Source organism: Lynx rufus, unplaced genomic scaffold, assembly GCF_022079265.1.
Source record: "Lynx rufus isolate CCGP_SWC_20201006 ecotype Redwood Valley unplaced genomic scaffold, mLynRuf1.p SCAF_18, whole genome shotgun sequence".
NCBI classification, from domain to species: Eukaryota; Metazoa; Chordata; class Mammalia; order Carnivora; family Felidae; genus Lynx; species Lynx rufus.
In genome coordinates this window covers 14,282,617-14,298,808 of record NW_025814832.1, presented here as the reverse complement: position 1 = coordinate 14,298,808, position 16,192 = coordinate 14,282,617, and the positions used below count along the sequence as shown (strand labels likewise).

Below are 16,192 nucleotides of genomic sequence, written 5' to 3'. Positions count from 1 at the left end.
GTAAGGGTGGCTCAATTATATACTGACATTTTTCTGCTTAGGTTAAACTGTTAGAGAAGCTTTAACCAAGATTTCTTTTAACCTCAGGTCTGGAATCTATAACTATTTTGAAGTTTATAGATGTAAAACCTAGAATTCCAAAACTTATATATTTCACATAAGAATAAGAACACTGCTAAAAATAGAATCCTGAGGACTTAGTTTTAAACCTATAGTTTTTAGGATCTGTTTTTTATTTTTAAGGAGCTGATGCCTTTTAATTGTGGTTAAAAGGAAAGCACAGCCCTCATTAGAAATGGGTTGGAAATGAAGATTGTTCTGTTTCTAATGTCTTTTCCTTTTCCTTACAGGAGGAGAATTATTTATGCAGTTAGAAAGAGAAGGAATATTTATGGAAGACACAGCCTGGTAAGTGAAATTTTTGTGGTTGCATGGATTCAGGTAATGATTCACATAATTAAAAGTAAAGCCCTGTTCTCACTGTGGGCAGCCAAATGATTCAATAAATTGTTCTGGAGCCAGTCAGTCACTCAGAACTTCAAGGGGGAGAAGTATCTATGGGACTGGGCAGCTTTTGGAGGTCACGTCATTCCTTTGCCCCCAGGCCTTGGGTGGAACGCTCTTCACGCCAGTCCTTAACAGAACCATTCTCACTGGGGCTTTCTTTCCTTGAATTGGTAAGCTGCCTGCCTTGGCTGTGGGTGAGTGTGGTTTTCCGGTGAAACTTTATGTGTGGAACAATGGAAAGTATCAGAAATCATCTCCTCTTTTTTTTTAGACTTTCCAGTTCCCAAGGTGCAGTCTTAGGGAGGTGATAAACCGGCACACATCATCTGTGGATTGATTCTATGGCCAGGATGGGATCTACCCTTATATTTCTTAAGATGGCATCTGCTTCAAATTAAAAATATACACATCCTTTTGTGAGAGGACAGTATTGGGTAACAATAAATCAGTTTATCCTACACATTAATTGAATAGAAAACACTTAAATGTTTTTTCTACCTTAATTACCAAACTGCATTCCATTGTTTAATTTCAGGCCTTTTCTAACACAGAAGCTGCATTTAAGAGCCTTAGGGATGAAGTGCCCTTTTTTGGAGGAGGCTCTCTGAGCCATGTTGGAGGCTGTGTTTGTGGTCCTGCTGGCTGTGAAACTGCCTCAGTCCTCTAGGACACACCCTCTCCATCCTGGAGTAATCTGCAGGATTGCAACATTGTTATGCAGCCAGTATTGCAGTGCCTTGTGCTTTTCGAATCCAGACAGGGTTGACTCAGCCCTTTATTCTTTTGAGGTAGATAAATTTGAGTGTCACACAGTTTATAGTTGTGGGCTGGCTGGCAAGAGGGAGGGCAGATACTGTGGGCATGAACTGTATATAAATAGCAGCTGTGTTAAGGGATGAGCGGGCTTCTAAGGGTCAGGTTATTTATAAGGTATCTTTTGAAACTAAGACTTAATCTCTAAGAATAACAAAGTTCCTATGTCCTGTGGGATTTTAAAATTGGGGGTGGGTGGGAGAAAATTGCTTTGATCTGAATGACTATTGGCCTAATTGCCACACAAACAGAACAAAAACCAGTGACAGTTTGGCATATTCTGGACTTCTTTGCAATTTTAGCAGTATGTTCTAATGATGAAATTAAACATAGTTTCACTAAATAAGTGAAACATAAATGTCATCATGCCTTTTGGCAGCATCCTATGCCATCTCTTTCCCCCATCCCCACCCCCATCCCCACTAATTTGGTCTTTGGTGCATGTCTATTTCTTTCAAGGAATTTTGCTCCATACATAAACTGCTTTGAGTATATTACTCTTTTTAATTTTATTAAATCACTTTTGTTTCCAGCTTTTACTTGGCAGAAATCTCCATGGCTTTGGGGCATTTACATCAAAAGGGGATCATCTACAGAGACCTGAAGCCGGAGAATATCATGCTAAATCACCAAGGTGGAGAAATACCGTAAACAATTCTATAGTAAATAATCATCTTAAAATCCTCCCTCACAGGTCATGGTCATTTTTCAAAGCCCCATAGTCACGTATCTGTTATTATACATTCCTCCTTCAGAATTTACGGCATCATAATACTTGCTGAAATTTAGGTATTTAGGTATTTGTAATTGATGAGATTAAAGGGAGTTAAGGATAATTGGCCACTCAACCCTTTTAGTTTAATCCTTGGTCTGTATAGCTTATAATTCTTTTGAAATCTTTATATATCAAAAGCCAGTCCAACTCTAATTTTGGTTTGTTCCTTAAATTGGAAAGTAAATCTTAACTCTATAAATTGGGTTTTCCTTAAGGATAAAAATACATAAATATTAGAATCAGTACTTTTTATGATAAATTTTCTTGATGCTATGAAAAAAAGGATTAGAATGGAACAAAAATATTTGATACAGCCTTGGAAAGAAAATGTTTATTGTAGGCATCGGTTTATTCTTGCTCTTGTAACAACAAACATAAAAATCAGAAAGGCTTGGGGCGCCTGGGTGGCTCAGTCGGTTAAGCGTCTGACTTCAGCTCAGGTCATGATCTCACAGTCTGTGGGTTCGAGCCCCGCATCGGACTCTGTGCTGACAGCTCAGAGCCTGGAGCCTGCTTCCAATTCTGTGTCTCCCTCTCTCTCTGCCCTTCCCCTGCTCATGCTCTGTCTCTCTCTGTCGCAAAAATAAATAAAAACATTAAAAAAAAAATTTAGAAAGGCTAATATTCTGTACAGCTATAGGTAGAGTAGACTGAGTCTTGATTACAACTGCATGCTGCTACAGACCATTCAATTTATGCAACAGTAGTATGGGCTATGTAGACTTTGTAGTTCAATCAACCAACCAGGCTGTTGGGGTGCTGGTAGCAATAGCTGATCTTTCAAGGTTTACAAAACGATACACGAGGTAGTTAAGAGTTTTAAATTCTTGGACAGGAAATGGTGTGTGGACAACTGACACTAGTATAAATCCATTTCAAACTGTGTTTTTCTTCTTTCTTTCCTTTTTTTTTTTTTTTGGAGAAATGCTGTACTTAACCAAGTATATCATGGGAATCTATGTATCTCCCTCCCTCCCTCCCAGTTCTGTTCTCATCCCCCCAAACTTGGATTCTGATTCTGAATTCTAAGGCAAAGGATAGAATAGGGAAGTGACTAGTTAACTTCTTTGATCCATAAACTTGAGTGTGTCAGTGTCAGGTAGTTCTGTGAAAATAAAGGTCATATTTCTTCTGTGTCAGAGTGAAGTACACATTTACATTTGAATCAGTAGGCCATCATTGCCTTTTCTTTTTTCTGAAACAACCCTGGAATAGTAGGGTCCCTGGGATTGTTGAACCATGGGATATCTAATAACAGTTCAGTAAAACTAAACTTGAACTGAAATGTTCTTTGTGTAAGGTAGTCAGTTTTTTACTTTCTGAGCAAGAGATGATGGTCCCATGCCATGTAGCAATTTCATTTCTTTTTCTGAACTGGCAGGATTGGCAGAATAAGCTAACTTGTTACAGTGACTTTCTGAGACCATTTTAAAAACTCTCAAGTCACAGTTCACTGTGGTAAAAGTTACATATTTGAAGTACAGGTTAACACCTCTGTTAAAAAGGTACAGCATATCTTTATTAGGGGTTGTATACTTAAGCCAGATTTTGGAGAATTTTTCCAGCGTTTACTTTCTCAGGATGGTAGAGAATTCTAGGTATAGGTAAAGCTGGAGCCTTTGGCAAAAGATGACTACACTAGCCTTGTAGGGAGTTAGCATCTCATTTTATGGATGGCACCTTGCTAGTTCTTTGTATCTTCAAAAAAATATTTAAGGCAGAAAAAGTTAATAATTAATAATCTACATTATTGTAGATTATTGTCTTGTATGATACATTCAAACACTGTACATACTTAGAATTCTCAGAATAACCATGCTATGATCTTTCATTGTAGGTCATGTGAAACTAACAGACTTTGGACTATGCAAGGAATCTATTCATGATGGAACAGTCACACACACATTTTGTGGAACAATAGAATACATGTGAGCTGCATGTTGAAAGAAATATAACTGGTTTGGGGGTAATAGCTGACTTTTACCTGGCTACGTAATAATAGTGTGCTATATTTTCGATAGCAACAATTGGCTCTGTATATTGTTTTTAAAATTCTAATTCAGATGACATGCAAATGGGTGAATTTTTTAGGAGTATTATTTTTCTCATTGTAGGGCCCCTGAAATCTTGATGAGAAGTGGCCATAATCGTGCTGTGGATTGGTGGAGTTTGGGAGCATTAATGTATGACATGCTGACTGGAGCAGTAGGTGCACAGTTAAAAGCTGCATGTATTCTGGTCTGTGCTGGGTAGTTATAAATCATTATAGGAAGAGACCTTTTCTGTGCTTTCTAAAAGTGTTACTGATGGAGTAAAAAAAAAAATTTAAAAAAATCATGCTAATAATGCTTTATTAGTAGTACTTCCCCTATACTTTTAAAAACATTTTTTTTTTAAATGATCTGCCACGGCAGTCCTGTGAAACAGGTATAAAATAGGTACTGCCCTTATTTTGTAAATAGAGAAAGTAAAGAATATAAGCACATGGCTCATATATTACCACACAAAGTTAATAGTGGAAACCCAGTTTCTTCTAGGATGTTGCTGTTTCTTCTGTCCCATTGCTTAAAAACTACAATCTTTAGCAGTCAGCCCATATCACAGCATATATTTCTGATGTCTATGCATAACTGACTAATTCAGGAAATTGATGATTTTATTTTTTTTATATGCTGATTTTTCTCACTCTCTTCTGCTCCTAGCCCCCGTTCACTGGGGAGAATAGAAAGAAAACAATTGACAAAATCCTCAAATGTAAACTCAATTTGCCTCCCTACCTCACACAAGAAGCCAGAGATCTGCTTAAAAAGGTAGGACACAAAACAATAAGCCACAACTACTGGGATTTAAATGGATATAATTGAATATACGTTTTGAATAAAGAATCATACACATATATTAAAAAAAGAAAGCCTACAGTTTTTGCAGGTAAAGTACAAATTTGTTTAAAGATTTTCTTTACTTTTTATTCCTAAACAGTGTTTAGTAGTAATTAATAAATCATATTTTCTCAAAATAGATTAGCAGTATAGACAAGCAAATTTTATAAATGAAAACTAATCAATTTGACTAAGGTTCATCAATTTTTTTCCCCCTCCCTAAAGCTGCTGAAAAGAAATGCTGCTTCTCGTCTTGGAGCTGGTCCTGGGGATGCTGGAGAAGTTCAAGTAGGGATTGATCTGTTTGGTGGTTTGAGTGGAAGATAGTGCTAATTTTATGTATTTGTGAAGCTTGTATGTAGTTGTTTAAAGTACAGCTTATTTTGTGATTGGTGTAACTTCAAATAGGCAGTTACTTTGTCAATCCAGTGAAGTCTGTTTCCCTTGATTTTTCTTTCTGGTCCTTTTTTCTAGGCTCATCCATTCTTCAGGCATATTAATTGGGAAGAACTGCTGGCTAGGAAGGTGGAACCCCCTTTTAAACCTCTGTTGGTATGTATACACGAAAGCATATTATTTGAAAGACCTCGTGCTTTTTTAGAATAAGAAAATCTCAGAGCATTCAGAAACATTTTGTTTATATTAACAATTCGGAAAACTTTGACTTCTCTTCAGAATCTTTATTCTCTGCAGTCTTTTCAAGGACTTACTACCAGTAGCAATTGATGAGTATAGGATGATTAACTTTTTTTTAATGTTTATTTTTGAGAGAGAAAGAGAAAGTATAAACAGGGGAGGGGCAGAGAAAGCGGAAGACAGAGAGTCCCAAGCAGGCTCTGCGCTGTCAATGCAAAGCCTGATGTGGGGCTCAAACCCACAAACTCTGAGGTCATGACCAGTGGCAAAGTTGTACGTTAAACCACCTGAGCCACCCAGGCACCCCTATGTTAACTATTTTTAGGTTGGTTGCTAAAGACAATTAAATATTTCAAGCAGTTGGAACATTTTTTAATTTTTTTTTATGTTTATTTATTTTTGAAGGAAAGGGAGACAGAGCATGAGTGGGGGAGGGGCAGAGAGAGAGGGCCAAGCAGGCTCCCTGCTGTCAGTGCAGAGTCCAGTGCAGGGCTCGATCCCACGAACCGTGAGATCATGACCTAAGCTGAAATCCAGAGTCAGATGCTTAACTGACTGAGCCACCCCAGGCACCACAAAAGTTTTATTTATTTAAGTAATCTGTGCATCCCACATGGGGGTTGACCTCACAATCCTGAGATCCAAGAGTCTCATGCTCTTCCAACTGAGCCAGCCAGGCGCCCCATTTTATTTGTTATTTCTAATTGAAGTTTAGTTGATGTATAATATTATATAAGTTTCAGGTACATAGCATAATCATTTAACATTTATATACATAACAAAATAGTTATCAAGGTAAGTGTGGTTACCCTCTGATTCAACCTTATTTTGAATTGAATTTTCTGGAAATTTTTTCTTAAAAATACAGCATATATGTGTATTAGTTTGCTAGGGTTGCTGTAACAAAGTACCACAGACTAGGTGGCTTAAAGCAGAAGTTTATTGTATTCCAGCTCTGGAGACTAGATGTCCAAGGTTAAGATGTTGACAGGCTTGGTTTCTTCTGAAGGCTCTGAGAAACTTCTCTTCCATTCTGCCACTCTCCTGGCTTTTGGTGGTTTGCTAATAACAATCTTTGGTGATCCTTGGCTTGTAGGCATATCACCCGATCCCTGCTTTTATGTTTGCATTTTCCTTTTATGCAGATCTGTGTCCAGATTTTCCCTTTTTATCAGGATACCACTCATACTGAATTAGGATCTTCCCTGCTCCAGAATGGCCTTATCTTAACTAATTTCATCTTCACTGACTCTCATTCCAAACAAGGTTCCATTCGGAGGTCCTGGGGGTTAGAACTTCAACATATGAATGTTGAGGGGGACATAGATCATTACAATATGTTTATGAGTAAATGGGTTAGTGTGGTCTTGTCTTTCTCCCACCTCAGAATGTGAGAAAACATAGTTTATATTTCTTGAAATGAAGGTGGAGGAGGAGGAGGATAATGATGATAATTTGGTCCTGGAGCACAGGTTAACTTGCTTTAAAATTTTCACATATACAATTGTAAGGATAATTAACCCTCATGTACCAATTGTCCAGCTTGTCAGGTCATCTTATTTAAACGTAAATATAACTGCTATGCTATCATTACAACTAAAAAGCTGACAAGTTCCCCAGTTTCTTTTGTTTTGTTTTGCTCCCCATTGGTTTGTTTCAGTGATGATTCAATCAAGGTCTATGTACAGTATGGTTATTGTGTCTCTTAGTTCTCTTTCCATCTGTAGATAATACCCACTCCCGCTCAATTCCTCTCCTGAGGACTTACTGAAGAAACTGGGTTATTTGTCCTGTAGGGTTCCTTACATTTTGATTTTGTTGATTTTTAACCCCATAGTGTCATTGACCATATTCATCTGTTCCCTGTATTTCTGAAACCTAGTAGTTAGATTTAGATGCTTAATCTGATTCTGATTAAACTTTTGATGTTGTATGTTTTGGTCATTTGTATTTTTTTTTTTTTTTTTTTTTTTTTTTTTAGTGTTAGTGGTCATTGATCATTGCCTACATCAGTAATTCTCAGCTAAGTTCAATTTGCCAAGGTTTGGAGACAAGTTGTCACAATTTGGGGAGGGGATACTACTGGAATGCAGTGGATAGAGGCCAGAGATGCTCCAGGCATCCTATATTACACAGGACAGGCCTCTACAACAAGAATTGTGAAGCCCAAGATGTCAGTAGTGTGGAGATTGAGAAACTCTAGCCTAGTTTCAAGATTTCATTAGGGGTTTGCAAAATTGTTTTATTTTAATACTATTATTCATTCTTCATTACTGAATTTATCCATAAAGAGAAACTCTTACATTTCCTACAGGAAAGGCAGGATAAATGTTTCTTTCCCAGTTTTCAAAATAGTAAATTAGTTCCGTAACATCTTCCCAATTGACCAATGAGTTCTATGATTTTTTTCAAGTATGATTATGAATTTATGCCTTTTATTTGTGTTTTAATCCATTGCACTAATCTTTAGTGATGCTCACCTTTTACCATCTTTGGACACCGGGTGCTTCTTCATATTGGTTCCTAAGCTCTTTTGACATGACCACAAAGTCTGTTGTACCAGAGAGAAAGAATTAAGGAAACAGATGTAGTTAGATTTAGGTGACATTTTTGTCAATAGTACCTGAAGCTATCTACACATTCAATGCAATCCCAATCAAAATTGCACCAGCATTCTTCTCGAAGCTAGAACAAGCAATCCTAAAATTTGTATGGAACCAGAAAAGGCCCCGAATAGCCAAAGTAATTTTGAAGAAGACCAAAGCAGGAGGCATCACAATCCCAGACTTTAGCCTCTACTACAAAGCTGTAATCATCAAGACAGCATGGTATTGACACAAAAATAGAACATAGACCAATGGAATAGAATAGAAACCCCAGAACTAGACCCACAAACGTATGGCCAACTAATCTTTGACAAAGCAGGAAAGAATATCCAATGGAAAAAAGACAGTCTCTAACAAATGGTGCTGGGAGAACTGGATGGACAGCAACATGCAGAAGGATGAAACTAGACCACTTTCTTACACCATTCACAAAAAACAAACTCAAAATGGATAAAGGACCTGAATGTGAGACAGGAAACCATCAAAACCCTAGAGGAGAAAGCAGGGAAAAACCTCTCTGACCTCAGCCGCAGCAATTTCTTACTTGACACATCCCCAAAGGCAAGGGAATTAAAAGCAAAAATGAACTATTGGGACCTCATGAAGATAAAAAGCTTCTGCACAGCAAAGGAAACAATCATCAAAACTAAAAGGCAACCAACAGAATGGGAAAAGATATTTGCAAATGACATATTGGACCAAGGGGTAGTATCCAAAATCTATAAAGAGCTCACCAAACTCCACACCCGAAAAACAAATAATCCAGTGAAGAAATGGGCAGAAACCATGAATAAACACTTCTCTAAAGAAGACATCCAGATGGCCAACAGGCACATGAAAAGATGTTCAACGTCGCTCCTCATCAGGGAAATACAAATCAAAACCACACTCAGATATCACCTCACGCCAGTCAGAGTGGCTAAAATGAACAAAACAGGAGACTATAGATGCTGGTGAGGATGTGGAGAAGTGGGAGCCCTCTTGTACTGTTGGTGGGAATGCAAACTGGTGTAGCCGCTCTGGAAAACAGTGTGGAGGTTCCTCAAAAAAATTAAAAATAGACCTACCCTATTACCCAGCAGTAGCACTACTAGGAATTTACCCAAGGGATACAGGAGTGCTGATGCATAGGGGCACTTGTACCCCCAATGTTTATAGCAGCACTTTCAACAATATACAAATTATGGAAAGAGCCTAAATGTCCATCAACCAACGAATGGATAAAGAAATTGTGGTTTATATACACGATGGAATACTACGTGGCAATGAGAAAGAATGAAATATGGCCTTTTGTAGCAACGTGGATGGAACTGGAGAGTGTTATGCTAAGTGAAATAAGTCATACGGAGAAGGACAGATTCCATATGTTTTCACTCTTATGTGGATCCTGAGAAACTTAACAAGACCATGGGAGAGGGGAAGAAAAAAAAATGGTTAGAGAGGGAGGGAGCCAAAACATAAGAGACTCCTAAAAACTGAGAACAAACTGAGGGTTTATGGGGGGTGGGAGGGCGGGGTGGGTGGGTGATGGGTATTGAGGAGGGCACCTGTTGGGATGAGCACTGGGTGTTGTATGGAAACCAATTTGACAATAAATTTCATAAAAAAAAAAAAAAAGATTTGGGTGACATTTTTCACAAGAAAATGTACTCAAACAGTAGAATGTTGTTATTTCTCCCTGAGCAGTCTAAAAGGATGAAATAAGCTATAGAAAGAAACTTTAGAGCATTTACAAATGTGTTTTGTGTTAAATCTCTGCTTCAGTAGTTTCTCAGGTTTATTATAAACCTGCAGTGGCCAACTGAGCAAATTATATCTAACAAGGAATTTAGCCAATGGACTAGGCACACTGAAGCTTTGTAAGTGGGGAAGATTGACATTCAGATTTTTTTGGAGGGGGTGGGAATGTGAGAGAGCACATGTGGGAGGAGCAGAGGGAGAGGGAAAGAGAATCCCAAGCATGTTCCATGCCAAACCCAGAGCCCAAAGCAAGGCTTGATCCCTCAACTGTGAGGTCATGACCTGGGTGGAAATAGAGAGTCAGATGCTTGGGGTGTGTGTGGGGGGGGTGCCTGGATGGCTCAGTCGGTTAAGCGTCTAACTCTTGATTCTGGCTCAGGTCATGATCTCACTTGAGCCACGCGATGGGCTCCACACTGACAGCGCAGAGCCTGCTTGGAATTCTCTTTCTTTCTCCACCCCCCCACTCTCCCCCTCTCAAAATAAGTAAACTTAAAAAAAAAAAAAAAAGCTAAAAAAAAAAAGTAAAAAGAGTTGGACACCACCCAGGTGATCTGACAGACTTTTTATAAGAATGATAAAGAATGGTAAGGGTGTACTATAATCTATTTTAATATATGTCTAAAGTTTGAAGATATAATTTGACCTTTGATACTTTCCACCTGTATTTATTCTTCAGTCTTTGCCTACTAAGAGTATTCTGATATTTTATTACAGTCAAATCCTGTGAAAAGAGTTCTATCTAGAGTCTTGTCTAATGCAAGTAATGCATTTGATCGATATATATAATACAGACATTCATCATTTTCTAATCATTTTGTTTTTTCATAAAGCAATCTGAGGAGGATGTGAGTCAGTTTGATTCAAAGTTTACACGTCAGACACCTGTTGACAGCCCAGATGACTCAACTCTCAGTGAAAGTGCCAACCAGGTCTTTCTGGTAAGTGAAAGAATTTCATATTGCCACAAGAAATTTAAGTATTAGGATGGGCCCTTTTCAATAAGAAAATTCAATTTGCTTCTTTGCAGTTCATGTAGATAACCTGAGATGCTATTTTTTATTAAGTTTTCTAACTTGCTAAATTAAAAAATTCTCATAATCCAGATTCCATTTTAGCAATTAGAATAGGACTGTATGATTCTTTGGAGTATACATGGGCCACTGACTTAAAATGATGTTTGGCTTAGCAAATCTCAATTGAAACTCACACAGTTATAACAGTAGGAGGAGAAGAGCTCACTGTAACTATTCTATTCCTGAAATAGCTACAAATTTTTGGTACTTTTTAGTGTAACTTTGTAGGGGATTTTTAACCTGTCAATAGTGAATATTTGGCATCAAAACATATTGGTTCATATGTAATAATAGTAAATAAATTAATCCTCATTGTAGAAGTTTCTGTACTGTTTTATACCTTGTCTCTTCAGGTAGAAAAACAGCTTTTAGATATTTTTTAAAGATTTTTTAGATTTTGATCAAAAACCTAATTTTGTATCTTTTTTTTTGTTGTTACTTGTCATTATCCTTTGTCATTTCTTTTTGGACTACATCTAGAGAGAGTGGAATATGGAGAAAGTAAGCATTTGGAAAGTTTTTTTTGTTTTGTTTTTTGGTTTTTTTTCTTTTTTTTCTATTTCTGAGTTTACCACATTTATCACCAACTTAATTGTCCATTTTTTTTTATACTGTTCACAGTGTAATACAGTGTTGTATATTTTGGGGTGGAGGGTAAGTTCTAAAGTTAGCATGGAATGCAAAAATTGTGTATGGTCAAAATTATTCTTAAATCACCATAGTACAGTATGGCTTTGAGTAACTAACATTCAATGATAATATTATAAGTGTATGATTAATATTATAAGTGTATGATTGTATAGTGTTATAAGAATAGAGCATATATGCAAAATATAATTTTACAGTCTTTTTAATTACATAAGAGATGAAATATGAATGAATGTTGTTAAGTTTATATCTACATGATGCAAAGTCATGGTATACTCCTTGGTAAAATATCTTGTGTTCAGTTAGTAAAGTAGACATGATTCATTTTATTTTTCTTTTCTAAATTTTTTTTTAACATTTATTTTTGAGAGACAGATACAGAGCACGAGTGAGGGAGGAACAGAGAGAGAGGGAGACACAGAACCCAAAGCAGGCTCCAGGCTCTGAGTTGTCAGCACAGAGCCTAATACAGGGCTCAAACTCATGAACCATGAGATCATGATCTGGGCCACCCAAGCACCCCAACAGGATTCATTTAAATTCTGGCATCGCTTTTTTTCCTCTTCTGTGGAATTTTGTTTTCTACTGATGTGGAGTTTATACCTTTGATTTAACATAGAGATCTTTTCCTCAGTTGGGCATTGCAGAGTTTCAACTAGTTTTACAATTTTCCCCCCATAAAAAAGTCTAGAAATGTCTTATCTCACTACAAAGAAATCCAAAGTTGTGGTGGCAAAATTTACATAACTAGGCTCTCATTGCCAGTTAAAGTATTGTTGAACTTTTCATAATTACTTAAATTGGCCAACTAATGAACATAAGAATAATTCATTTGTTAGGTTGTAGCCAGATTTCTGTATATAAAGTCAATCTCTTTAGAAATTAATAAAAATCAGTAACATCCTACTTACTTGGGGATTGTGGTTATAACAACTTCAGTTTAATAATTATTTAAATTCCTCTCACAGAATTAAAGGAAATTCAAAGATGATCAAGGTACAGCCTGGTCTTCTTGGTAGTTATGGCTTTAGTTCACTAGACTATGTGGGGAAATGGCTTCTGAAGTCCACATGTACCTGTCACAAAGTATATGCACTAGAGAATGTACCTCACTCTTTAGGACTTCACCCAAAGCCTTGTTGAGTCGTTTTACTATAATTCATATGCCTATATATAGATGACTGGAATAATAAATAAAAGGGAAGATAGATGGAGGACTGATTGATAGGACATTGGCAGCAAGAGAAAGGACAACTGGTGTGGCCTAATAGCAAGGTCCAAGAAAGAACTAAAGCTAGCAAAACTGAATAATTGAGAATTAAAAAAAAATTTTTTTTTTAATCATGAAAATATCAAATCTATCCAGTCATTGGTATAAAATCAGAAGATCACACATGCCAATTTAAAGAATTGTATTTTTACTTTGTCCTAATAATGAGAAACTGGGGAGTGATAATCTTAGTTGCTTATGTGCATGTGGCTAGAAACCCTAGAATTTTCTTTGCATATATCATATTTAATATCTTAATGTGGAGCCTACAATTTCCTGTTTTGTTCTACTCCTTTCAGTAGAGTAGAATATTCTTTGCTGGCATACGAGGCTCAATTAAATTCTGCCTTCTTGAGGTCTGTGCCTCAAGAAATGGTTGGAAAGAAGCTAACAGATGTGAAATGAGACTGGGGAGACGGGTGTATACAGAGCAGTGGTTTTAGGTGTGCATTGTTGTTTTGGTGTGTCAGAGACTGAAACTACATTTTCTTGATTTATATAACAAAATGCCATTCTGTAGTCTACTTTTTCTGTCTTTCAGGGTTTTACATATGTTGCTCCATCTGTACTTGAAAGTGTGAAAGAAAAATTTTCCTTTGAACCAAAAATCCGATCACCTCGAAGATTTATTGGCAGCCCGCGAACACCTGTCAGGTATTCAGAGTTTGTTGTTCTCACTGTCTTTCTTTCTTTCTTTTCTTTCCTTTTTTTTTTTTAACCTAGAAGAGCATCACTTAAATGTGTGCCAAGTTACATAAACAAAAGAGGTGTCATACTCTATTTGGCTAACATAAGAACAGCATCTACATCTTCATATATTGAATGCTATATAGTTTACCTTCCCTCCTGTGAAAGAAAGTAAGCTACTCTATTGGCAAATGTCTTCTTTACCCATTCATTCAACATTTATTGTGTGCCAGGGGCTGTGCTACATGCTGGGGACACGTGATTAACATAGGAATTGTCCTTGTTCTGATGAAGCTTACAATTGAGTGAGAAGAGAGTCACAATAACTAAAGAAGGAAATACAAAAAATATGTAAGCACAAGTAGTGTTCAAGTACTATTTGAAGAAAAATAGAGTGTGGTGGTAGAGAGCAGAGAATAATAACAAGGGGGCTCCTATTCATGGTTGTCAGAGAAAGGTCTCTCAGGTGAAGTAACATCTAAGAATGAAGAGAAAAAGCCACCCATACAAAAAATAGAAGTACAAGGGTGTTACAGGTACAGCAACAGCCCATGCAAAAGCCCCAAGGGAGGAAAAATCTTGGTCTTCATAATGAAAGGGTGGTCAACATTCCTGACATGTGAGTTTGTCTTAAATACATTTAAATGCAGTGGGAAGCTGTTTTAAGTAGGGAAGTACAATGACTTAAAAAAAAAAAAAAAAAAAAAGTATCATTGAGTATTTTACAAAGGCAGGTACAGAGATAAAGAGACCAGTTAGGAAATTCTAGCAGTTAGTCTAGAGGAGCAATGGCTCAAATTTAGCCTTTGTACTAATTCACACAAAAATAAAATTGAATGAAAATAAGTGTCATCCCTTTAAATGTAAGGGAAATATTTCCTGTTGAGATAATCCTTGAGATAAATGAATGATAGCTCTTCCTTGTCTTAAAGCCCAGTCAAATTTTCTCCTGGGGATTTCTGGGGAAGAGGTGCTTCAGCCAGCACAGCAAATCCTCAGACACCTGTGGAATATCCAATGGAAACAAGTGGAGTAGAGCAGATGGATGTGACGATGAGTGGGGAAGCTTCAGCACCACTTCCCATACGACAGCCGAACTCTGGGCCATACAAAAAACAAGCTTTCCCCATGATCTCCAAACGACCAGAGCACCTACGTATGAATCTATGACAGAGCAATGATTTTAATGAATTTAAGGCAAAAACAGGTGAGGAAGGGATATGTGAGCATCCTGTAAAGTGAAACAAGAAAGCTCAAAATGACAGTCTTGAAGAGTCAGTGTCATTACATTGAACACTTTGGACAGAGGAAAAATAAACATGGATTTTAAAAAAATCAATCAATGGTGCAAAAAAAAAAAAAACAAAAACGTAAGCATAATAGTATTGTGGAACTCTTAGGCACATCAATTGATTCCTAGCGACATCTTCTCAACCTTATCAAGGATTTTCATGTTGATGGCTCAAAACTGACAGTATTAAGGGTAGGATGTTGCTTCTGAATCACTGTTGAGTTCTGATTGTGTCGAAGAAGGGTTATCCTTTCATTAGGCAAAGTATGAAATTGCCTGTAATACTTGCAACTAAGGACAAATTAGCATGCAAGCTTGTTCAAACTTTTCCAGCAACATGGAATCAAAGACAAAAGAAACTTAACAGTTGATGTTTTACGTGCAAACAACCTGAATCTTTTTTTTATATAAATATATATTTTTCAAATAGATTTTTGATTCAGCTCATTATGGAAAACATCCCAACTTTAAAATGCAAAATTATTGGTTGGTGTGAAGAAAGCCAGACAACTTCTGTTTCTTCTCTTGGTGAAACAATAAAAATGCAAATGAATCATTGTTAACCACAGCTGTGGCTATTTTGAGGGATTGGGGTGGACATGGGGTTTATTTTCAGTAACCCAGCTGCAATACCTGTCTGTAATACTAGGAAAAAAAAAATCTATTTAATCATTTCTACTTGCAGTACTGCTATGTGCTAAGCTTAACTGGAAGCTTTGGAATGGGCATAATTTGTATGTCCTACATTGCATCCTTGACCTGGGCCTGCATTGCACTGGAAAAATATCGCCCCCTGTTCTTATACCAGTATTTGGTTCAAGACGCCAAATATTTTCAGCCTATGGCTGAAGAAGGATGGAAAAGAGGATAAAATACATACTGAGGGCAGTAAAGTGAGGGAGAGAGGGAGATCCAGGGGAAGAGGGTGTTATCATGTTCCACTCTCTATGTCTAATCTCTTTACAGCAAATTGTTAAGATTTTAAGTTTTACTTTTAACTGTTTTTGCTGTCTACCTTCCTTACATTTTTTTCCTCAGCAGTTTCAAAAGGAAAAAGAGTTTCTTCTATACTGGGGCTACATTTTTTGATTGTAAAAACATTTGATGGCCTTTTGATGAATGTCTTCCACAGTGAATAAGAAAACATAGTGGTTTAATTTAGGAAACATGTGAACAAGACATTATGTTTTTGAAATTGTAACAAAATCTACATAAGTGATATACAGGTACAAAGAATAAAAATAAAGGTAACTTTACCTTTCTT

General features: G+C 36.9%; 1 protein-coding gene across 4 annotated transcripts in view; it reads left to right on the top strand.

Annotated features, from left to right (window-relative positions):
- Positions 1 to 15,491, top strand: part of RPS6KB1 (ribosomal protein S6 kinase B1) — a 39,104-nt gene extending 23,613 nt beyond the window's left edge. The window contains exons 6-15 of one of the 4 annotated variants that reach the window (XM_047080929.1): positions 351 to 408; positions 1,854 to 1,954; positions 3,933 to 4,023; positions 4,210 to 4,300; positions 4,798 to 4,905; positions 5,200 to 5,262; positions 5,449 to 5,526; positions 10,790 to 10,897; positions 13,492 to 13,604; positions 14,570 to 15,491. In XM_047080929.1, the coding sequence (XP_046936885.1) occupies positions 351 to 408; positions 1,854 to 1,954; positions 3,933 to 4,023; positions 4,210 to 4,300; positions 4,798 to 4,905; positions 5,200 to 5,262; positions 5,449 to 5,526; positions 10,790 to 10,897; positions 13,492 to 13,604; positions 14,570 to 14,807 (1,049 nt within the window). In that variant the 3' untranslated portion in view covers positions 14,808 to 15,491. Of the gene's footprint in view, positions 1 to 350; positions 409 to 604; positions 678 to 778; positions 1,296 to 1,853; positions 1,955 to 3,932; positions 4,024 to 4,209; positions 4,301 to 4,797; positions 4,906 to 5,199; positions 5,263 to 5,448; positions 5,527 to 10,789; positions 10,898 to 13,491; positions 13,605 to 14,551 lie in introns of those variants that run through there. The other 3 variants (XM_047080930.1, XM_047080931.1, XM_047080932.1) reach the window with 3 other exon arrangements.
- Positions 15,492 to 16,192: the final 701 nt, after the last annotated feature.